Source organism: Strongylocentrotus purpuratus, unplaced genomic scaffold, assembly GCF_000002235.5.
Source record: "Strongylocentrotus purpuratus isolate Spur 01 unplaced genomic scaffold, Spur_5.0 spur5_scaffold_13, whole genome shotgun sequence".
In the NCBI taxonomy this organism is placed as follows: Eukaryota; Metazoa; Echinodermata; class Echinoidea; order Camarodonta; family Strongylocentrotidae; genus Strongylocentrotus; species Strongylocentrotus purpuratus.
Genome location: NW_022145598.1, coordinates 29276388 through 29302028, shown reverse-complemented (window position 1 = coordinate 29302028; position 25641 = coordinate 29276388). Strand labels below are relative to the sequence as shown.

The window sequence follows — 25641 nt, the reverse complement described above, 5'->3', positions numbered from 1 at the left end:
AAAAAGCAATTCAATCACATTCCCTATATTAACCCTAAAATTACTGGTTTAGCCCCCCCCCCCCCACTTTTTTTTCGTGATTTACTTCGTAATGCTTGATTAAAATTTAACAATGCCACTTCCCGACTTTTTTTCCTTAGAGTCTTGGGCATCTTTTGAAACAATTTTTTTGAAAATTGGACCTGCTGTCCTAAGTCACGTGACCTTTTGTCTTTCAGCCCGAAAATGGCTCATATTCGGCATTTGTGTACAAACATATGAAAATATCATTTATACAAAAAAGAGATAAAACATTGGTTGTTTGGTCTTTTGTAAAGTATAGGTGTCAAAATTAGTAAGGTCTTTGTGCATGGGGGGGGGGGGGGGTGTCACTCCTTTTCCCCCAATTTTTAAAGGAGTCCAGAGTTACATTTTGGGGCCATAGGCAATGGTTATCTATTATTGCTTTCTGAGAGCCATTAACCTTCATTTTAGCCTTTCGTAGTTCTCTGAGGGTGATATTGCTTGTTATACTTGAACTCCAATCATGTCTCTGTTGTTTGTGTGTTTCTTTTACAGATCCAGTACAAGAAAATTGTTTTTTAATTGGTAGTTAAATTAAAACTGCCACTCTTCTTAAATGTGGCCAGATATTAAATCTGGCTCAACTTTAGGGTCTGTTGATTTCATCAGGGTCAAGTTTCAACCCTTGACTTTGTTCATAAGTTAGTGTAACAGACAGTGTAACATAAAACATTAAATGAACAAAATCAGCTTGGTCATGGAAATGAAAATAAGAATGTAATGTCATACAGTTTCACACTTACATTCATTTTGTTACAGAAGTTCATATCTTGGAGACAATGAAATGGTTGATATTTTGCACATTATAGGAAGGTGAACTCAATTTACTATACAACAAAGAAATTTGTCAAAAGGCATGTGTTGGGCCTGACAATCCCTTCTGCCTTTAACATTTACCCATGAATGTAAAAAATTGTTTTCATAGAATGCTTGAATGGTTGTTTCTTTATATTTTGCATTTGGAAGTTATTATCTTTATGGTATATATTTGAAAACTTTGATAATAATGACTTTTTATGCCTCCGTTACGAAGTAAGCCGGAGGCATTATGTTTTTCGGGTTGTCCGTCCGTCCGTCCGTACGTCCCGTCCTCGTTATCGCGTTATCATTATCTCAAGAACCGATGGATGGATTCCTGCCAAACTTGGGTCATGTACATGTATCTGGCAAAGCTAATGAACTGATTAGATTTTGGGGTCACGTGGTCTAAGGTCAAAGGTCACATGGCTCATTATGTATGCGAAAATAGCTCGTGATCGCGTTATCTCAAGAACCGATAGATGGATTCCTGCCAAACTTAAGTTATGTATGTATCTTGCAGAGCTAATGAGCTGATTAGATTTTGGGGTCATGAGGTCAAAGGTCAAAAGTCTCGGGCTCATTATGTATGCAAAAATAGCTTGTGATCGCGTTATCTCAAGAACCGATAGATGGATTCCTGCCAAACTTAAGTTATGTATGTATCTTGCAGAGCTAATGAGGTCAAAGGTCAAAAGTCTCGAGCTCATTATGTATGCGAAAATAGCTTGTGATCGCGTATCTCAAGAACCGATAGATGGATTCCTGCCAAACTTGAGTCATGTATGTATCTGGCAGAGCTAATGAACTGATTAGATTTTGGGGTCACGAGGTCCGAGGTCAAAGGTCACATGGCTCATTGTGTGTGCAAAAATAACTAGTGATCGCGTTACCTCAAGAACTGATGGATGGATTCCTAGATGGATGTTCAACTGCGTGCAGTCGAACAGCCATCTAGTTTTTGTCGTTTTCTCATTTTCTCTCCCTTATCTAGACCCGATGGTTAATATATCCCCCTTGTTAATGAAATATATAATCTGACATCACCGGGGTATCCATCAAACTACGACATCAACCTTAACCTCCAGTGGACTGTGTTAGCACCCTCTGACTACCGTGTCATGATCTCCGTAACAGACTTCAGGTCGGAGGCTGGCTATGATTACCTCCACATTGGTGGGGGATTGACCTTTGACCCTGATACGTGGATGGTGCGGTTCTCTGGGACTTATGACTCACATATGGAGGTTCTACTACCAGGGAGAGAAGCTTGGATTTTGTTTTTTCAGCGATTACATTACTACGAATGTAGGATTCGTTCTTGAAATTACAACTTCTAGTGAAGCAGGTGGGGTAAAGAAAGCAATATCTTTGTGATCCTAAATTTATAGTGCATAGTTTAACTGTTTTAGTTTTGCAAGATTTATTTGATGTCTTTTACCAATGTGATTGTACTTGATATTAAGAATGATTGATATGTATTTTGTTTTTTAATAAATCTCCTTTTATGAATCAATAAAGTTTGTACAATAAGCCCAAGGCTACCTGTTCTTTGATATGGAACAGAATAAAAGTCTACATAAAAATGTGCATAATGATACATATATCGAAATTGATAATGTAACTAATAAAAAACTTTGTAATGAAAAGTGTGAGTATAACGCTGCTATTGCCTAATTTGAAGGTTCCCCATTAGGTTTACAATAGACTTATACAGCATCTTATATTTACATGTTTGTTTCAGAAACTATTACCAGTAATACAATTTTCGTAGATTACGGTATATGTTGTTAACGTGTCAGCCATGCCTTTACACTCCGTAGAGAAACATTTTGCAAGGTGGTATTTTTCCAATATACTGGTTTACTAACCTATTCATAGTTTATGCATACTTTTGAAACAAAGGTTGTTCTGGAGAAACTAAAACATTGCTTGAGGCTTGTCCAACATAGCAAAAAGTAAAGTATGCAGTCTGGATTCCAAGTATTATAGTTCATACATCAATAACGGGTTAATGGAATACCTTGACAACAGGTCCCCTGGAAAGAAACATCCACAAATTTGAATATATCAGTAAACCGGTATATAGTACAGTGCTATAGATCAGTTTGTAGTTAGCACATGATACAAATGATCCCCAAATATTCACAGATCTTTGACACATAGAGAAGTCCCCCTTTTTGCATTATTGAATAATCACTGCCAAAGTCATGGAAGTGCTTCATGAATAACTTTTGTTTGCCCATCTGTGTATCATAGAATCTACCATCGGTGAATAAATGTATAATGATGACAACTTTCATGAGCAGGTATCCAGTATTCTTCTCAGTGGGTTTCACAATTTTGAACAAATGACTATCTGCCCATGCACAGCTTGTATCTACAAACTGGCTCATTAATAATTGTAAGTTATTGTTTCAAGTGCCTTAAGAAAGCATATTTTTCTTAATCTGAACATTAATGCATATGGACTGCTTTATTCTTACAGCCGGTGAATGTGGAGCATCTTTTATCTCCTGTCTAAAGAGAGATGTCTGTATTTCCAACTCGACTTCCTGTGATGGGTCGCCTATATGCTTTAATGGATATGATGAGTGGAATTGTGGTAAGTAACACAGTGTTGGTTGAAGAATGCAAGCCCAGAAGATTTCTGAGCTCATCTTGAGTGCCCGGCTCATTGCTGTTTATACCCCAGTCACACGGTCAAACCGGCTTCACACCGACTCCAAAATGACAGATATTTTACCATTAAGGGTAATGTAGTCTCGTGAGTGTGACTGGGCCGGGTAGTACATGTATCTTACCTGCATAGCTGGTGTGATACACATGTAGGCAACGTTTTTTCTGATAGTAGCGACAGTGACAGCTAGTATCAATAATTGTATGCTTCCACCATGGAAGGTGGTGCTGCAGCTGTGATACATGTAGCTTAAGAACCAACAGATTTTCACCAAACCTGCATGAAGTATATGTGTGAGCATCCAAGGAAGAAGTGAATAGATGTTGTGGGTAATATAGCACAGGGTCGCAAGAGTGTTAAGAAATAAATTTAAACAAATCTTGATACCATGCAAATTGAATCAGACTTCGAGGAAGCATGCAAGAGCATGCAAGGATGAACACGATATTGGTTGTAATAGGTCAAAGGTCAGAGGTTACAGGGTCATAACAATGTTTAAAAATGCAAACTTGAACAGATTTGAAGCGGTTCAAACCAGAGCTGAAGGAAGTACTAAACATGAGCATCCAAGGATGAACTCATAGCATTTTTAGTGTAAAGGGTCACAGGTCACAAAAGTGATTAAAATATTTTGTCCCCACGGTAAAGTGCAAAGCATTAAATCAATTCAAACCAAATTTAGCTCAAGTATATGTTTAATCATGTAAGGACGCACTGATTAGATTTGGAGTGTAAGGTCTCAGTGTCAATAAAGTGTAACAATTAAAGAAAATACATGTGTATTGTGACTGCATGAATGTAAAAACCATTGAAGCTATCATTACAAAACATGTTACAAGTTTGTATGAGCATGTAGGAATGAGCTCATTGGAATTTAGGTGTAAGATATCATAGGTGATAGATCTCATGAAATAAGAAATATTTTATAACAGTGACGAGTGACCAAACACTTAACCAATTTCCACCAAACTTGGCTCAAGCATGAATGAGCATGAAAAGATTTAAAACAAAGAGTTTGGTTCATGAGGTTGGTGATTATAGTGACCGGTGGTCATTTGCTTGACCAGTTATGAGGCATGGTCAGTCATGCTTTGCCAGTTATTTGGCATGAACAATTATATCAGGTGGTTTGAATCCTAATATCAAAATTGTGGGGCATAGGCAAGACCATGCATGTTTGATTTAATTCTTTTTTAATATGAAAGCTTGACAGCTTACCAGCAATTTTGCCAGAATTGTTTACTCCTAATTGCTTGTTTGTACATTTTTGTATTTATAATAATGATACTAGTGATGATGATGAGAATAGTAATAATGATATATTATTGATTGTGATGAATAAGAAGAAGAAGGAGAAGAGGAACAGGAAGGATAAAAAGAAGAAGGAGAAGGGGAGAGGAAGAGGAGGAAGAAATGAATTTCTGTAAAGTACATTGAATGAACTAACTTATATGCCTGTGTAAATGACAGTTTAATCATATTTCATACTTTTCATTCTTCCCATAACACCAGACCCAAGCTGTCCTTCTTCTGATATTCAGACAATTCCCACTTCAATGCCCTACTCTGTCATTTCTGACAACTACCCATTAGCCTACGGCAACAACATTGAGTGCATATGGGTACTCCAAGCAGAGGCTTACCACTCCCTCGTCATCGACATCCAAAACTTCTATTTGGAAGATGGCTACGACTTCTTCTACATCGGGATTGGCCACGATCGATCAGAGCCGGGTTCACTTGTCGTAAGGCTGACCGGATATATTGCATCAACAAGATACTATCTTGGGATCGAGTCATATCTGTATTTTTATACTGATTACTCAATTGGATACTCTGGGTTCGTTCTAAATGTGACATCCATTCCATTTGAATGTAAGTAGGAGGACGGTGTCCTAAAAATGCCCAATCTCTTGATCTTCTTCGAAATGACGAGTACTAAAACATGAACGTATATTGTTTTGGGTAACTGATAGTAGAAGTGGTCCTAGAATTATTATTAGTAGTAGTAGCAGTAGTAGTCGTAAGAGCACTGGTAGAAGTAGTAGTGGTGAAATTAGAAAAGTAGTTGCATATGAAAGAAACCAAGATGTTATTAAAAATATGAGTATATGATAATGGTGAGGGCATTGAGTTACCCTGTTTAAACAAAACGAATTAATAAAATAAATAAATAAAAATTGAGTTTATTTAGGACCATAATGTATTTGTCTCCTTTGCACCTATCTGTTTAATGCTATTTAGTGTGTTTCTTGTTCAAGAAAGCATAGTTCAGAATTATCAAATTCTCTTGAAATGCAGTATATCTGCAAATGGTGAAGTTAACATAACATATTGCTTTGAATAGTGTTTGCTCAAAAAATGCATGCTCATAGAGACGAGTTTTCATATTCTTCCCCAGTAACTGAGTCTTGTAATGCAGACCAAAGAGTTCCAGTGGGATCTGCTTGTGATGGAGTTACTGATTGTGTTGATGATTCAGATGAATTTGGATGCGGTAAGTTGATTATTTCCCCATTTCTCTCTATTGTCATTGGGGTAAGATAGCTGGCACAGTCAGTACTTCGTCTCCCTTTGTCTCCCTCTCAGACAAATGATTGAGGCTTCAAGTCTTGCTCAAAGAGATGACTGGAGCCTGTCCTTTGGGTAAATGTTAGGTGATTAAATGATATTAAGAAAATAACTACCGTTGGTGAAGGTGATGGGACAAACTATCTCTTCCGAGGTGATCTGGATGTAGCTATCTTTTCAAAGTGAAGCTGAGGAAAGATAGCGTATACATTCTGATCGATGAGGAAGTGATAGTTTGCCATCGCCTGAAACCAAAAGGTGATTATTTGCTTTATATTCCACATTTAAAACAATTTAACTACAAAAAGAAAAGGATGTGTATGCATCTACAAAAAAGACACCTAGGCCCAAATTCACACAAAAAAAGTTTAAGTTTAACCCAACCACTTGAGGGTACGATGCGCGTATGTGTTTTCTTTGATTTTTGGATAATCTTCAGTGAAAGTGCGTTGCCCTGTGTAGATCGTACCTCTATCTTCAGTGAAAGTGTGTTGCACTGTGTAAATAGTAGTACTATCTACACAGTGTAATGAACTTTTTGCTTATCCCATCAATAATGGGCGAACTATCTTTCATCACGTGATTTACTTTTGACCAATCGTAGAGCAAGATTCTTAGTATGTGGAATGTAATAGCTATTATCCATTATTGAATGATTGAATTGACATATATTTCCATCATCACAATAAAATATGGAATATCATTACAGATAAATATATAAAAATTACCGCCATCCCCCCCCCCCCCCACCTTGAAAAACTTAATGGAAACAATAAATTTCAAAACAGATTAAAGTATAAACCAAAGTACAAATGGAAAATGGTGTGTCTAAAGCCATTAAGGTTTGGCTTTAGAAGCCCCCCCCCCCCTCGACAGTTTTTCGCGATAATTTTTTAACGCAAAAAAATGTTGCACTGAAATTTTGTGGCTTTTTTCTTTCGAGTCTTGCGCATCTTTTGAAAGAAATTTTTAGAAAATCGGACCTACCATTCCAAAGTCACATGTCCTTTTGTCTCTGCATGTCAGCCCGAAAATCGCTCAATTTTGTGATTTGTGTACAAAACTGGAAATCTCATTTTTCAAATAAAGAGATAAAACATTGGTTATTTGGTGTAGTTTATTGTTTAGGTGTTTATTTTGTGGTCAAAATAGCTGAATTATAGTTGGAAATGAAATAAAACAATAAAATACATAAGTTAAAAAAACAAAGAAATACATAAGAAATTATCAAAACAATAGATAACATAAGGAATAACCTGGCTCTTCCAATTTGTTTGGCTGTATTATTATCCCAAATAGTCTAAATAATATATGTAGTGAAAATTAATGTTTAAATTTGAAGAATATATGATTTATGGATAAACATGTGAATGTTATTACCATATTTGCATAAATTACCATAAATATGCAAATAGTGAATTTTTCAAAAAAAATTGAAATTACCATAGTATTCTATACACTTCACTTGACATGCATGCAAATTTTTGCGGCGATAGGTCATTTCACGGCCGAGATCATAGGGGGAGCCTTGGAAGCCCCCCCCCCCCCCCCCCCCCCCCCCCCCCCGGGCTATGCAGTTTCAAAATAGCCCGGGCTATATAGGGTTAAGGGATGTTGCGTCGTCCAGACAGAATTGGAATACATACATGTAATATGTGGTAAAATGAATGCATTATATGACATGTGATGATTTCAAACTTTAGCTTTAATTTTGTAAGGTTTATATAGGCCTCTATATGTTTGTTAGTAGGGTACATTGTGAAGAGTCAACGTTTTGCTGAATTGTACTTTTATTTACATAGAATGCAATATTTGTTCCTGATTGTATTAAAGCAAATATTCCCCTTACATGTGATGATGGAAATATGAATATGATGTTTTATTAATTTGTGTTTTCGCCCTTTCTTCGCAGTGTGCCAAGACGATCAATTTCAGTGCAATGGGATTTGTCGCCCTCTTTCAATCCTCTGTGATGGAGTGATAGATTGCGAGGGTTTTTCAGATGAGGAGGACTGTCGTAAGTAGTTTGTATCAAGGTTAAAACTCCACACTAGATTACAATAATGTTATCCAGCAATGAATTTGTTTTTTCTTTGGTGTTAAGACTGGATTGCAAAATTGGTCAGGGAATTTTCTTCATAGATAAAATATCTGTGACAAAGTCATTTACATGCATGTATAGCTTTTACATATTTTTTATTGAAGTCAACTGTAGCATAACAAGATGTTTCCACGTAATTCTGATGTAGAGTGCATATATGTGACATTGTTACCGGTACCGATAAATATCATTGTTATGTAATATTGTTCATTATGCCAGGGGGAATCAAGTATATACCAGTTTTTAAAAAAAAATTCTTTGTTCCATAAAATGATGAAACATACTGAAATAATCTGTTATCCATGGATTACGTCAGTAGTGAATCAATTGATTGAAAAGTGCATTTTGTTTTCTTTGATGGTTCTTTCTAGCACGCTGTGAGCCAATCAAGGAAAGCTCCTGCCTTGGACTCCTTCCATACAATCAGACCTACTACCCTAGCAGTCTGGCAGACATCAACCAGACACTTGCTATTGAAAGTTTCAGTGTATTAAGCGCTGCTGCCACCACCTGCCACACTGATGCATCTCTCTTCCTCTGTGCTGTCCTCTTCCCGGAATGCATCCACGATGGGCCCACGGCCAGACCGTGCCAAACCACATGTGAAGCTGTCAGGAGTGCATGCTCGTCTGCTTTTGAGAGCTTGACTGGGTCTCCATGGGCGATTGCTTGCGAGGAGGAGTTCAGCAACGCTAGTCCTCTCAACGAGGGTTCTCTTGCTGATGGTTTGCTCTGCAGAGGGCCAGAAGGAGGTGAGAATGAGGGCGTGATAGTGATTGAAGGCCGGGCAATCTAACTTTTGGAGCAAAGTTCTTTGAAGTTACCCATACACTACACTAGCAATATCCGTTGGTCAATTTTTCTAACGAGCAGTTACATGAGAGTGATGATCGAACCATAATCATGATTATGATACCGTAATTAACGGTGTATAAACCGCCCTCGTGTATTAACCGCACCCCTCTTTTTAATAAATTCTTCTTTTTTTTCCTTTTATTTCTGCCTACTTTGTCGGCAGCAAGCCAGGTCCGTGTTAAAAAAAACCACGCGGGAAGGCCTTTCATTTAAGGTGCAGCTGAATGTGTAAGATCACTAATGTAAATTAAAAAACAGTAGAGGACCTAGAATAGAACCTTGTGGTACGCCGTGTAATAGTAGAAAAATTGGAGGAATTATTATTATAAACTACATATTGAGATCTATCAGAAAGATTACTTTCAAACCAAGATGACAGACAAATTTGAGTGTTGTTCTAGTTTCCGAGTGGTGAGTCAACACACTGATTACTGAGCTGGGAGACATTGCCAGGCATAGCGCCAGGTAGAGGGGCATAAATCGAAAGTTTAAAAAACTTTGAATTTTTTTCGGCGCCAAAAAAGTGCGGTTATTACACCGTTAATTACGGTACATGTATAATCAAGAAAATTATTTTTTCATATTGAATTTCATGCTACGTATGGTATTCAGCATGAAACGATGTGAATTAGGGATGATAATAATACATGCAAGAATGTATTTCATGTAAATCATCAAGAAATAGTTTAGTTCTCGGAAAGATTTAAAAAGACTAGTTAGGTTTCTCATTTTAATGCCTCTGTTACATAGTAGCCGGAGGCATTATGTTATGTTTTCGGGTTGTTCGTCCGTCCGTCTGTACGTCCCATTCTCGTGATCACGTTATCTCAAGAACCGATTAATGGATTCCCGGCAAACTTACATCATGTATGTATTTTGCAGAGCCAATGAACTGAGTAGATTTTTGGGGTCACGAGGTCAAAGGTCATGGGGCTCATTATGTATGCAAAAACAGCTTGTGATCGCGTTATCATTAGAACAGATGGATGGATTACCATCAAACTCAAAACTTGTATGTATTTTGCAGAGCCAATGAACTGAGTAGATTTTTGGGGTCACGAGGTCAAAGGTCACGGGGCTCATTATGTATGCAAAAATAGCTTGTGAACGCATCTCATTAGAACTGACGGATGGATTACTATCAAACTCAGGACATGTATGTATCTTGCAGAGCCAATGAACTGATTAGATTTTAGGACCATTAGATCAAAGATCAAAAGGTCATGAATGTATATGAAAACAAGCTTGTAATCACAGTATTCTGAGAACCTGTTTACCGGTATGGTTTTTAATACAATCAAACTTGAATTTTAAAAATCGATTCTGTTTTGGTTTGTAAAATCGCTCTATGGCGGAGGCATCATTTTCGACTACGCGCAGTTGAAGGTCCATCTAGTTTTAAAGTAAATTTGGAAGAATATCATAAAAGAAGTATCCCCTGAAAAGCATTGTTTTTTAAATGCCCTGATATTTGATTACATGTTATGGCCACCGTACACGTTACGATGGTACACCTCCAACTGGTTGCATCACATATCCCGCCCCTCAGTCGCAGACCAGTTTTGATCGTAGTCAGATTGTAAGGTGTGGTAGCCTTAAGCAGTGGCGGATCCAAAGGGGGGCCTGGAAAACAACGTGTAAAAACACGTCATTTTTACGTTTTTGGGGGATGGGCCCAAGGGGGGGGGGGGGGTGCAAATTTTAAAATTTCTGAGGGCCAAAAAACAAAAATAGTGCTCACTACCCCCCCCCCCCCCCCCCCCCTTCATTAAGATGCAGTAATCAAGATGTAGTGCATTTTTTCTCATTTTAGTGATTCCAAAATCTCTCAGTATACACCAATTCTTGTGTACCGGTACTACATAATCAAACCTCGGTTTTGCTCAGAGAGATTCTTTAACAATAGAACTGCATGACCTGGGGGGTGTTTCAAGAAGATCCTAAGTTGAACTTAAAAATTATGAATGGCCGTTTGTAGCCTTAAAATAAAATATATTCAAAAGCGAATATTCAAGCATTTTAGACTTTTTATAAATTCCCCATGTAATCTCCTTGATAATATAAAATATGAATGCTTTGAATCAACATTATATGCCTTTTAAAATAACTTTTACAAAATACTTTCATGAATGCTAACTGCTTTCCATGATTGTTAAGTCCAACTTAAAGTCGATCTTAGTCTTTGTGAATCACCCCCCAGAACTCAACTTTATCTTTTAGAATCTATATTTGTTGCACTTGATTTGATCTTGTCAGACATCACCAACACCATGATCTGTGGCACCAGGCCGGTCTTCAATGAAACAGTTGAGAGGATCGTTGGAGGCGAGGGCTCCAACCTAGGAGAGTGGCCTTGGATTGGATCACTAAGCCGGGGTGCTACCAATCATCAATGCGGGGCAACCGTCATCAGCAGAGAATGGGCTATTACTGCAGCACACTGTGTGTAAGTAATAATAATCTTTTAAAGTCCACTCCAAATTTTATTAAGTTAAACCGAAAATGGAAATTCTTTTTGCCCAGTTGATTGTAAGCCCGGTAGCCACTGAGCAGCGCCAGATCGACGTTGCTCTATCCCTTATTGTTGAACGCCAAACAAGGTAGCAACTCCCGTCTTTTAACGTCTTTTGGTATGACGCGGCCGGGGTTCGAACCGACGACCTCCCGGTTGTGAGGCGGACGCTCTACTGACTGAGCCAACACACTGGTACTTCACCCTTTTCCTCTTCTTTGGATCAGGTTTTTCATCTCCAAAGATGGGATACCTATTTTCATAGATCATTATTTTTCATATGGCATGGCTTTCATGATTTTTTCTTCTCCAAAATCTTAGAGGCATCGTTTAACAATGTTAAATCTGAGATGCACGGCCCTATTGTTATCAGTGTCTGTGACATGGTGTAATATTGAAGCCCTAAAAAAAACTGCACTTCGAAATGATCAAGAAGTGCCTCAAAAAGTAAAAATCTTTGAATGACCGGTGAGAAAAAAAGGTGAGAAAAGTTGTGAATTTCAAATGTGTAATCGATCACTCACATACAGGCAACTCTTTGATTACCGTTATGAATAACTTTCCCATTCTTTTTATATGACTAGATATTTCTTTTCTTGGTTGATGCTACTAGTATTTGGAATGTATGTGTGTTGCGTAGCATTTGTGTAACATTATTTATCCAATAATATATTTAGGGCACATGTACATGTGTAATATAATATTTTTAGAGAAAAATAGAAATCAAAAAATATATTTAGTACAAAGCAAATGGAGAGCTGTTCCCAAGGAAAATCACTGAGTTACCAATTTGTCTTTTTATTATCGATTAAAACAATATATGTAGCACCATGGCACTGTTCTTGAATGTACTAATAGAAGTGTAGCCAAAGGATAGGGAGATGATTGGCACCAACACCCCTCCATGAATAATCAGAGAAACAGACGTTTTAATGAAAGTGGACAAAAATATGAAAGTTATGAATATTTGAAAGTTGTAATCACTGTACGTATGGGCACTACCCATTGGCTTAATCAGTATTGTGACTGTTCACATTGATTTAGTGATCTCCTAAAGTGTATTTCAAACATTCATAACTCCCTTAAAGGTACTATGTCCCATTTGCAGGCCCAAAAAATGAAAAAGTTAAATTCCAACTGCATTTGAAAGATAATACTAATTTAGAACTTCCCTAAAAAAGGTGGGGCTTGAAAATGTCTTCAAGTGGGAAAATAATGATTATTGTCAAATCGACTTTAGGGCTATAGAGCCCAAAAGTAATAGTCTTGATTTTCAGACATGGTCAAACCTTTTATGCTGCGCAAAGATTCAATCAGTTTAATCTAGGCCATCACAAGAAGTGGGTTATTGATGTAGACAAATGCTCATGTACCCTATACAACTCTTTTCATGTATGTTAGTACCAAAGAAGAAAAAAAGCCAGTCAGTCACTCAATAGTGTCTGACAGTGAAGTCTAGCAAGTAAACGGGTTTCCTTGCATAATTTGAATATGAGGACACTGCTAACGTTTAAATTTCACAGATAGGACATACATGACATATTCATAATTCCTGCAAAGTTCTACAGAATTTGAGGTTGGCTGCAAAAGGGACATAGTACCTTTAATATTGGTCTAATTTATTTCAAATTTTTGCATTTGTTTCTCTTCTTTTTCTGCTTTTATACAAATTGAACTTGTTTCAAAGATTCTATTAGTGCCCTTTAAAGAATTTTGATTGCACACAAAAATCTGTCATGTACAAAGTGTCAATGCATTAGCTGTTGGTGCCCCCACTTGCCACTGAATTGAACATGCCGGCTATACGCTCATCCTCATTGCAGTACTATAGCATGTAAAAGAAAGCTTATGAAAATGAAATGATGAACATACAACACTCTTGTATTCATTTTACAGAATGAACAAAACTAAGGTTTTTTAGTGTGATACAGTGAGTGCTAATATACAAATATACACTGTCGTGAGAGGATCCGGTTGAAACGATGGGCTCAAGGTACCTGCAATGCTGCAAAATGGCACTATTGCAGTCACCGAGGGCCCACAGTTTTTTAATCCAGAGACTCAAATAGGGGCAGTGTGTTTTTGTTTTTATTTATATATGCATTGTTCATTGATTGGTTAAAGATTTTGCAGTAAAAATCAAAGAATTCAAACTACCTGCTGTATATAGCCATTCCTGTCGCCTTGTCATTATGGGGGTTGAAAATTCAGCAAGCGTACAGGATTTCAAATGCCTACAGCAGGCAACTCCCGCGGTGCCACAGCACTCACGCCATGAGCTGCAGTCTAACTAACTGCCCTGCACTACTGCTGTACCTGAATAAGTTATTCTGCTTGATAATAAATGACCTATGCACCTCTGCGCGTCGGGTCAAATCACAGGGTCGACATTGCAAGCCCTAAATTTTGCAGTGATTACTCATGCATAGGATGTCAACAGAATGTCGTATTCTCATACTCAACGTCAAAGTTTAATTTACTTTGATACTTTACGCGCTGCGACATGAGTACTGTGTTAAGTTTTGCTAGCCATAAATTATACTTTTTGCAAAATAGTATTTTTGATCAACACTTTTAACCAATCAATGAAGAAGAATATATGTATGACGTATATATACAGTTTATCGTCGTTCTTATTCATATCAAATTGCCTTTGATTCTAGTGGAGCTTTTGACACCATCACCGTCGGTATCAGCATCTTGAACGGCAACACATCTTACCAACACACATCATCGTTGGAGATTACGTCTCATCCAAACTTCACTAGCACTTCTGGTGGTGATGACATCGCTGTGCTCAAACTTGTGGATCCCATACCCGCGTTTAGTGATTTCCTCAGACCCGCCTGCCTGGCCACGGTCGGGGATGAGATTAATAACTATAGGACTTGCTACATAGCAGGGTGGGGTGACACGACAGAGGGTGAGTCTATGTACAGTTTTAAGATTGAAAACACTTTCATCATCCCGAATCTGAAAGCAGCTCATATTTTACCCAAGTATGTAGCAGTATATATGTCAAATTAATATCAGGCATCTTTTAATCTTTTTAATTTGATTGAAAGGAATTGAAATTAAGTTTGAACAGGATGAATATTTAGCCCAAGCTCTCAGTTTATAGAAAAATGGATGTAATACCAAATCCAATTCTTTCAATTGGGTAAGATTGACCCCCCCCCCTTTTTTTTTAGAAGGAGGTTGACCCCCCTTTCTGCTCTCTTTCTCTCTCTCTCTCTCTCTCTCTCTCTCTTCCCCTCTCTCACCCTCTCCTGGCTATTATCCATGTTCAGACAGGGGCTTGCTAGCCGCCCCCCCCCCCCACTCAGTGTTATTTAGGGTATGCGTATGCATGTTCCTTCCCTTTGAAAGCAAGCCCCGAAGTCCGGTGTGTAAAGTCAATGCAGGCCAATTTGTTTTTGTTTATTACGAGCCGGACTTTGTTGCGTGAAAAGTACCCCTTTACCAGAGATTTTGGGATCATGAATGCGGTCCCTCCATTCCCAGTGGGGGGGGGGGGGGGGGGGGGGGGGGGGGGGGCGGGCTTGCTAGTCAGCATAAGTTAATCCCTGCAGCAGTAAATATCTCATGTATATTTCACTTACACCATTAGTTGTCCACACCCTCTTACTCAGACCAACTTGCCACGATTAAGTTAACACAACCCTTCACCGACCAGCTAACTTCCGGAAGTGGTGGCACCTACACCAGTATACCTCAAACTACCTTCTGCATAAACCGTGCGAAATCTAATTTTCATTTTATTTTAACAAACAACCCTTGTGAAAGGTCACAGATACTCCCGAGTGTAAGTGAGAGCATCCACACAGTTAACTTACGCTACCCTCTAGTCGTGTTAGCATGTTACTCCTTGATAAATCCAGGAGTAAATTGGTCAAGGTAAAGGTAGGCGTAGCAAACACGACTATTGTTCAGACGTTCGCTACTCCGACCTTTACACCGACTAGCTCTTAACCCTACCTTACCCTGGGGTAAATTGCCATCGTCTGAACAAGACTTATAGCAAGCTGCAGGATAGGTTGAATCTACAAGGACTACTTGTTGAGTGATCTCTGGAATTTTGCCAATTTGTCATTATTACCATGGTCATTGGATTCAATTGCTAATCCGCACATATTAGTGTACACGCTCCGCTTCCTGGGACAAGTGGGGAGTATTCCGGCCAGGCGCCATTTTACAAGCACACATATGCCAATCAAAACACAATAAAGTTTGCATCCTACTGAACACAGTCTAACAAAAAGAAAGTACTTATCGATCAAAAATAGGATTTTTTTGGGGGGAAAAGAATACCGGTAATTTTTTTGATCAGTTGGGGTTAATTGGCAGCTCTGTTAACTACAGGAGCCATCCAGATTTCATAGGAGATAGGTAATTAAATCTGAATTTGATTTTTTTTTTCCTTTTTTTTCCCACTTAATGTTTTGAAGGTGGATCCATTTCCAATGACCTTCAGCAGGCCGTTGTAGGACTAATACCAGATGAGTATTGTGGCAGTGCCTACAGGAGCTTCAGGGCCGACTCCATGATATGTGCTGGCTATCAGGCCGGTGGCGTTGATACATGTCAAGTGAGTTCAGGCATTCATATATATATCACTTTTGGAACCTTTTGGTTTGTTTCGTTTTTCTGTACATCTTGCTACTTGTTTCTGTACTTTATGTTAAAAAAAATAATGATAGTAATAATAGTAATAATAGTAATAGTTATAATGATAAAAATAATGATGATGACAATGATGATGATGATAATTATAAAAATGATAGTAATATTAATAATGATAAGACAACAAAAACAATAACATTCATCATCATGATCATTATCATAAATATCCATTATAAAATTTCTATACAAATTCATTCTACTCTGCACAACAATGTTTTTAATTGAACTATACTAACATGTACAATTTGTCAGGTAGTTACCATTGTCTATAAAGAGGTTGTTGTTAGAGAAAGTACTTTTATGAGGGGGTTATACCTCTAGTTGATCTCATGGGTGGTTCATTATTTAAAAGTTGTTATAGGTTGGATCATTGTACATTATATTAGTATTAGGGATGGTTGTCAAGGAGCAGGTCTTTAAAGCCCCACTGTACTACTTGTAGCTACTTGCTCCCTCTATATAGAAAACAATGCCTAAGCAGTGCCTGTTGGTCCCCCATGATCCTCATTTTTCTCATGTTAATTGAGAGCAGTGTTGATGAGATAACCACCTGTCAATGACCTTCCTGGGTGATCTAATCCCTCCTGGCCAAACTAGTACAGACGGGCTTTAATAGTCAATGGCCTAAGGTTTCAGCTGTCCTGAAAGGGCAAGGAGGAAGATATTGACCAAAGTCAGTTGTCGTGTGGCTGGCAGAAGGACTTAAGTGCAATAACCCCGTTGTGCTAAATGTGGATGTGCACTATTGCTTTAAAGGGACTTGGTAACATTGTAAAGATGAGAGAAAATGGTGCTAAGGTAGTGACTTCAATGCTAGATGTACAATTAAAGATAATCTGAAAGTTTGAGTGAAAAAAGACCAAAATCAAAATACCTTAACTACATTATTACAATTTAATTACATTTTAGGTGAAATCGTTATAAGGCAATGGATTGGCTCTATATACTATTCCAGGCATTTAAGTGTTGACAGATTTTTAAAAGCCTGTCTTTTGTCTTATTTTCATGGAAAAATGGTTGGGAAAATTCAAAAATGGTTGGGAGAATTAACTGTTAATCACTGTTAGAGGGTGTTGCACAGTGACGCCTTCTTAGAAAACCATTAATATCTTCATGGTTTGAGATTTTTTTTCTTCAGGATTTTGTGCATGTTGGAGGGTTAGTATAGTAGAAGGAAGATATTAATCAACCTTCAACAATGTTACAGAGTCACTTTAAAAATACTTGTTTGTTACAAAACCAAAACCATCCATTGTTTTCTCTTTAATTGTTGATAATGAGAGCAATCCCTGTCATGTTTAAAGGTGTAGACCAGTTTTGGAAATGCCCCCCTCTCAAAAAATGAAATGGAAACTCTTATTACCAATCATGTGAATGAATATGTTTTGACTAATATGTGATGATACAAATTTTGCTTTGAAACCGCCTTCTAATTGATATATTTGGTAAATTAACATATCTATCCGGCCTGGATAGATACTGCGTAGTCCCAGGGCTTAAATTAATCCAAGGCCACCAAGGCCATGGCCGTGGATGCCCCTTTGATTGGCCTCAATGCCCCTCTCATTGGCCTTGGAGATTTTTTGTGCCCTTTCCAATTCTTCCTATTTGTGCTGTAATATAGGAATGTGCCCTACAGAAAAGTGGCCTTGCCCTAAAAATATTGAAATTTAAGGCATGTAGTCCCATATACATCTTTCTGTGTACAGTGCTTGTAACTTTACTAAGACTTGGCCAGATTTCTTATCATTTTGATGATTCCAGAACCTTGCAGTACACACCAATACTTATATGCTAGATGATCAACCTTTTCTGATCGATTCCACAACGTTTCTTTCACAATGCAATCGCATGACCAGAACTGGTCTATACCTATTACAGTGGTACAGAGCAATCAATATGGGGGCACGCTACAAGAGTCCTATCTCGCACCCCGGGGCAACGTGTCTGACACGGCCGGTTGTAGCAACTACTCTGAAGATCAAGATTACAGTAATCTTGATCTAAGGAGACACGAACGAACGAAGAGCAATCAAAACCATGGAAATTAAGAGTTACCAAAAATTTGCTTCATGGCATGCACCTGTGCGCATCTGCCTTCCCGACGACAAACTCTATACTATGCCTCAACATATAACATAGTACAATAGAACACTCTCTCATCCACTGATGTTTTTTTTCCTGTCTGCAGGGTGATAGCGGAGGTCCATTGATGTGTGAAGGTGAAGACGGGAGGTGGCATCTTGTCGGCATCACAAGCTTTGGCGACGGGTGTGCACGTCCCAATAAGCCAGGAATATATACCAGGGTCTCTCAATTCATCGATTTCATCAACTCAGTAGTTGGTCAGCAAGATTTTTTGTAATAGTGCATTAGCTCCATAATATAATAATATTCATTTTTTTTTAAAGGCTGCACTAAGTTTGCAGCTCTGTTAAATTACCTAAAAATGAAACATATATTTAAACAAAAAATAATCTTGTAAATAAATGCCGGGGGGGGGGGGGGTTCTGAAAGTATCTGTGCATAACAAAGCCCCCTATGCATACTCGCTTATTTGTCTGTTAAAAGGTGTAGAAATGTGAAAGGCACTTCACATAGATCAATTATTTATTTCCAAAATGCAAAATTCATTTATGCAACGTATACAATGTTTTTATGTAAGTAAATTCATACAAAATTGAATTATTTTTAACAAACTATTAAACATATATATATATATATATTTACACTAATTTGAATGGTATTTTTTAAACTACAACAAAAGAATATAAATGAATTTGTAGAACATTATACTTTTATATACATTTTTAAATTACTAGAATTACTAGGAGAACTATTGATATAGCTTATGAGAATTTGAATTGTTAGTATAAGGGAGTTTACAGATAGCACATGGTACAAATGACCCCAATATCCACAGATCTTTTACACATGTTGAAGTTCTACTTTGAGCATCTTAGAATGATAACTGCCAAAGTCATAGATGTGCTTCATGAATACCTTTTGTTTGCCCTCTTGAAAAGAATACTTCCACCTGCATATCTTAGAATGTACCGTTGGTGCATAAATGAATAATGATACATAACTTTCATGAGCGCATATCCAGTATTCATATCTGGTGGGTTTTACCTTTTTGGTACAAATGACCTTTATCTACCCATGTGCAGATTGTATCTGGTAACTGGCTTATTGAAAGAAGATTTGTAACATGTACATAGATTACTAATTATTACACGTATCACTTTGAATTTTACATTTGTCCTATATTTATCAACATTTTACCATCTGAAAATACATGTTTTCATTAACTCATATCCTGCAATAAGGCGGCATGCACGCTACCGTTAAAGTGCTTTGTTCACGCGAGCACGCTATCGATGGGCTGCTTAATTCACGTGAGCGAGCCACAGCTTAGCTGCTTTATTTCCTTTCATTTCATTTATTTTTCATATTTCTCATGTTACTGTACATATCAAATAAGTACAAATTGTTTTTTTCAATAATACATAATAAATCACAAAGATAAGTGGTCAATATGGAGTACTGATATAACTAAGAGAAATATGATGGGACCTACATGAAAGCAAGCTTGTAAAGCTGTAGGCCCCAATGAAATAATTTGTGGTAATAAATGGAGGACGGATATAATAGTGACCAGTCTAAATGAATCAAAAAATAAAAGGAAATAATAATAAGCATGCATGCTTGCATTCGTAATATCAGTTATTGTTTATGCTCATTGTACTGTGCTGAGTGCTTCACACGCGCTATTGATCGCACCATCAGATTATCTCAAAATAAACTTGGCACAGATGGGATTTGTGGCTTGGAACAATGGGGATTAGCCCTGTGGCACTGGGCTGTATTTACTATGGCAGGATAATATACATCAGCTGTAGCAACTTCATCGTCATCATCCCTTTAATCATAAGTGGTATCGTCATAATTATCATCTTCAGCTGCAGGATATTTTCATGATCATTGTATTGTCATTAACAAAATACATCATGCACATGAATAAGGCATGTAGAAATTACGTTACCGATATACATTGTAAGTAATATCTTAACTTTGTTTTGTCTGGAAAGGAAAATATAAATCAAATGTACAGGTTAGTGCATTATTTTAAAAGTGAACAAAAGAAAACACAGAAACTAGAAAATACAAGTAAGTTCTTGCCTCTTATCGTGATTTACTGACTTTTAATGTATAGCACCCGTTCAGAGCCTGACGGGTGTTAAAGGGATTGGGTATATTCTAAATGAAATCCTGGATTTAGCTTATGCTGCAATCATTATTTTTAAACCTTAAGGTCAGTCAGGAATCCCATGACTTTTACAAGCCGATCACCTGTCTGATTATCAAGATATTTATGATTGGAATTAGGTATGTCAAAAACTGTTTGCCACACAATTTTGAACAGTTTGTTATAACACTTTTGAGCACTTCATGATCATTTTGAAGCGCAATTTATTTAGGGCTTTAATATTACACCATATCACAGACACTGATAACACGTAGGGCCATCCATCTCAGATTTGTAGAACTGGAAACATTGTTAAACAATCTGTGTGAATGCATGAGCTCATGCCCATCCGGCTTCAAAAGGACATTCATTTTTTTATAATCACAAAATTACCCCTAGCTGTCATCCTGATGAACCTCCCTCATACTGGTGAGAGGGGGGGGGGGGGGGGGGGATCAGAAGAGAGTACTGTGTGAACCTTTTATCTCACCGTAGTTGATAATGATAAGACCAAAAATAAAAACTTGTTGTATTGCCCTTTGGGTGCCAAAACATGGGTCGGTTGGTCAGAAAAGTTTGTTTTTTGTCGCCCTCTTTGGGCCGATATTTTTCAGAATGTTTTTGTGTTTTTTCATTTTTTTTCCCCGCCCCCTTTTGCCTGATATTTCTCCGTTTTTAATGCTTTAATACATGTGTTTCAGTGTCATCATTCCATTGATATCTTTTTCACCTCATAATTATCCATGGTTTGCACGAGTGAGAATTTTGGAATAGTTTGATTTTATCCATTTATATCCCATTTAAACAAACAAAATACATATTTTTGTAGTCATTAATAGAAAAAAATCTAAAAAACGGTTTTTAAAAAAAAACTTTTTTAAAATGCCGACCGTAGATTTTCAGATTTTAGGGTCGGTCGCAAAGGGCAATACAACAAGTTTTTATTTTAGGCCTAACTGACATCATTTTGTTATAGTCAATTTATAGATAGAGCACTGGTCAAAGTATGGTTGATCAAGAACCTTGTCTTCTGTGCCTGCATGTACATGTAAAGATACATTTTACATTGTAACAGTTTTTCAGGTAATGGGTACAAAAAATGGAAATGAAATGAAAATATTATGGACTGTACTTGTACAAACGTAACAAGCTTTGATTTTTTGTTATACCATTAAATATATCCCACAAAATTTTACATCTATGATTATTTTTGTATGTGACTGAATTTTTTTCGTAAACCTTCTGTATCATCTATCATATATATTGCACTTTTGTTGAAAGGCATGTGTTTATTTATGGATGGATGTACCGGTATGTATTTTGATTGGGGGAACAAGCAAATGATGGATTTTCGAGCGATATGATCATATAAAGGCTTTAATTGCTACTATTTGTATCATCGATGTTAAGTATTGAGCATTGCCCTTCCTAGCTGGGAGGGGGTGGGGGTGGAGCGAAACGAGTTAGTGTAACCCTCTGGTCTCTCCTCTCGATATAACTAATTGTGCAGGTAGAATATACTATACCTGGGACCCGTTTCAGAAAGCCCTTTTTCAATGACAAATGACAAAAATGAATGACATATCTTCTGATAACCAATCTGAAACAAGGATTTCAGTAGCTTATAACAAAAACTGTCATTTGTCACTGATGACAAGTTTTGTGAAATGTGAGCCATTTTTTCCTCTACTACCTTCTCCACTGTGATCTAACCTGTGTCTATCCCCCCCCCCCCCCCCCACTCAGGGGTCGGAATGACCGCATGCGTGTTGCCAAAATGTCCGGTAAAGGGGTACTTTTCGTGCAACAAAGTCTGGCCCGAGAATTGTAAAAAAAAAAGGGGTGTATTTGACCTTTCACCCAGAGATTTCTTTAAAAAGGGGGTGTTTTTTCCTTTTTTTTCTCTCATCTCTTTAGACTCCTGAGAAGTTATTCTGAATTTAGGGGGGTACATTGAGCATTTTTTTCTGATTTAGGGGGGGTCTCCAAGGCAGGAAAAGCACGCGAAAGGGGGGTTCGGAAATGTTGGCAGTCCTCAAGGGGTGCTTTTAAAAAGAGGAAACGAGCATATACGTACCCTAAATCAGTGGCGGATCCAGGGGGCGGCCCCCCCCCCCCCCGTGAGAAAAAAATCATGTAAAATCACGCGATATTTACCTTTTTGGGGGGTTGAGCCCCCCCCCCCCCCCTGGCGCTCAAGGGGGGGGGGGTGCAAATTTTAAAATTTTCGAGGACCAAAAAAAAAAAAAAAAAAATGTGCTCACTACACCCCCCCCCCCCCCCCTGACAGATAAGGGGTGCTTTCAAAAAGAGGGTACGAGCATATGCGTACCCTAAATAACACTGAGTGGGGGGCCGGGAGCCATCTCACCTCCCCGAGCTGCCTTATTCGTCTTTGTAGCATATATAACTAGCCCAGTAATTTAGTAAGACGTAGAGGGCGTTATAGTTAATTGTGAAATATATACATATATGTGAATTTCTTGTTATGTGAAATTATGAGGAAATAAAATATCATTTAAAACAAAAAAATATACATCGTGAAATGTCAGTCAGTCAGCGTTACGCTGTCGTTGGGGCAGGTTTTATAATATAGTTGTGATCTGTGAGTCAGCGTTGACCTGTCGTTGCGACAGGTCCGTTTTTAATGCCAGGAACGAGTAAAGTTACTTGAACTGCAGATACTGTGCAAGTGTTGTTTCTTTAGTCCTGTCAGACATTCAGTGATTACGGGAGTAAGAGAATGAGAGCTATAGTCCACGTTTTTCTTACACGATGTACTTTTGTGAGAGCCCACCGAGAGATAGTTGATGAATGATTGTCGAGAGCATGGACCGGGTTTTGAGAGGGTTAAATTTATCCTCTCTTCTCTTTTATTATATATTTCTGTGTTCTCCTTCAATCTATCCTCTTCTCTTTTTTCATGTATTTCTTTATTTTTTCTTCAATCTATCCTTTCTCCTTCGTCATCTATTTCTTTAATTGATTTAAAGGTACTATGTCCCATTTGCAGGCCAAAAAAATGAAAAGTTAAATTCCAACTGCATTTGAAAGATAATACTAATTTAGAACTTCCCTAAAAAAGGTGGGGCTTGAAAATGTCTTCAAGTGGGAAAATAACGACTATTAGTTGTCAAATCGACTTTAGGGCTATAGAGCCCAAAAGTAATAGTGTTGATTTTCAGACAATTGTACCGAATGGTCATACGTTTTATGCTACGCAAAGATTCAATCAGTTTAATCTTGGCCATCACAAGAAGTGGGTTATTGATGTAGACAAATGCTCATGTACCCTTTACAACTCTTATCATGTATGTTATTACCAAAGAAGAAAAAAGCCAGTTACTCAATAGTGTCTGACAGTCTAGCAAGTAAACGGGTTTCCTTGCATAATTTGAATATGAGGACACTGCTAACGTTTAAATTTCACAGATAGGACATACGTGACATATTCATAATTCCAGCAAAGTTGTACAGAATTTGAGGTTGGCTGCAAAAGGGACATAGTACCTTTGAAGGTAATACGAAGTTTTGGTATGGGGTCATGAATTTGGTTCAAATGAACATATTAGAAGCATGTGCGAACCTACAATGTTCAGTGATCGTTGTCGCGGTTGAAATCGAGTCTAAAGTTAGGAAATTGGAAATAATGAACGCTTTATGGTGTATAGCTCCCTCTTATATTGCTTTGAAAAATCTGTATCATTTTAATTTCCATTTTCAGCACTATATAATCATCATATAATTCATATGTCAATGTATTTCTCCAACAAAAAAAAGTAAAAAAGTAAAATAGGCCCCTATGGCAGCGGGTGGTAGAGTCGCATAAAACGATCGGGCAGATTTATTTTTTGCTCAACGGGGGAGGAGTTATGGAGCTCTATTTTTTTACCCAACACAATGCCGCCCCCCTCCTTTTAGCACCAATTTTATTTTATTTTAAACTATTTTTTGGCCATTTATTATACAGAGTTGATTTGGATCAACATCAAGCAGCGGTTTCTCACGAAGAGGCTCCAGAGATGCTGACGAACAAATAGTTTTGTCCTTGTCTATCAGGTACAGGCGCGTACGCAGGGGGGGGGGGGGGGCGGTTTGGGGTTAACCCCCCCCCCCCCTCGTTTTTTGTATGTGTATTTTTTGTGTATGTTTTTTGGAAACCACCCCCCCCCCCTTTTTGAGTTATTTTTTTAATACAAAAAAAAATTATGCCAATGGCTGCCCCCCCCCCCCCAAAAAAAAAAGTGTCTGCTTACCCCTCCCCCCTCCCCCCGCTTATTCAGCGGCTGGCTGAGTCGTTGCGATTTTTTGGGGGACTCCAAAAAAAAAAGTGTCCGCTTACCTCCCCCCCCCCCCCACGCTTATTCAGCGTCGTTGCGAAATTTTGGGCCCGATTTTAACCCCCCCCCCCCCACCCCCTTGAAAAAATCCGGCGTACGCCACTGATCAGGGACATAGGTTTATTAATCCAATCAATTAGCCACTTTAGATCACAGTTACAATCAATTGGGTTCATTGATAGATCAAGTGAAGAAATGGAGGAAATGATCGGCTTGAAAGTCCTTTGAGAGGAAAACCCCTCTCACTCCAAAACTATCTTCTGTAAGTTCCTTTTGAAAAGACAAGAGATTGCTAGTTTTCAGGTACTCGTAATTACTCTCCCACTCTCTATCTGATTATCTTCAGGTACTCGTAATTACTCTCCCACTCTCTATCTGATTATCTTCAGGTACTCGTAATTACTCTCCCACTCTCTATCTGATTATCTTCAGGTACTCGTAATTACTCTCCCACTCTCTATCTGATTATCTTCAGGTACTCGTAATTACTCTCCCACTCTCTATCTGATTATCTTCAGGTACTCGTAATTACTCTCTCACTTTCTATCTCATTATCTTCAGGTTCTCGAGTTTTCTTCAAGTGCTCACATTAGTAGACAAAGAACGGGATCCAGGCTCCAGTTTCATAAAGCTTTTCATCAATTTAAAAACAATTTAGAATGCGTAGGTCTTGAGTTTGATAAACTCATATTATATATTTTGTTGATAAATCAGAAAAAGAGAAAGAGAAAATGTGAAAGAAGTAGAGAAATAAGTATAAAGAGAGATGGGTGAAGAAAATGAGAAAAC

General features: G+C 37.9%; 2 protein-coding genes across 5 annotated transcripts in view; both read left to right on the top strand.

Annotated features, from left to right (window-relative positions):
- The window catches only part of LOC752152 (hyalin), a 76543-nt gene extending 74641 nt beyond the window's left edge, over positions 1–1902 (top strand). For all 4 annotated transcript variants that reach the window (XM_030983304.1, XM_030983303.1, XM_030983305.1 and 1 more), the window contains one exon: positions 1856–1902. In XM_030983304.1, the coding sequence (XP_030839164.1) occupies positions 1856–1902 (47 nt within the window). The remainder of the gene's footprint in view (positions 1–1855) is intronic.
- Position 1903: 1 nt separating this feature from the next.
- Positions 1904–19171, top strand: LOC588863 (atrial natriuretic peptide-converting enzyme). Its single transcript, XM_030983307.1, has 10 exons — positions 1904–2209; positions 3350–3466; positions 5054–5416; positions 5943–6038; positions 8025–8129; positions 8585–8965; positions 11325–11514; positions 14244–14503; positions 16029–16168; positions 18455–19171. The coding sequence occupies exons 1-10, from the start codon at positions 2092–2094 to the stop codon at positions 18626–18628; spliced, it is 1944 nt and encodes a 647-aa protein (XP_030839167.1). The 5' UTR covers positions 1904–2091; the 3' UTR covers positions 18629–19171.
- Positions 19172–25641: the final 6470 nt, after the last annotated feature.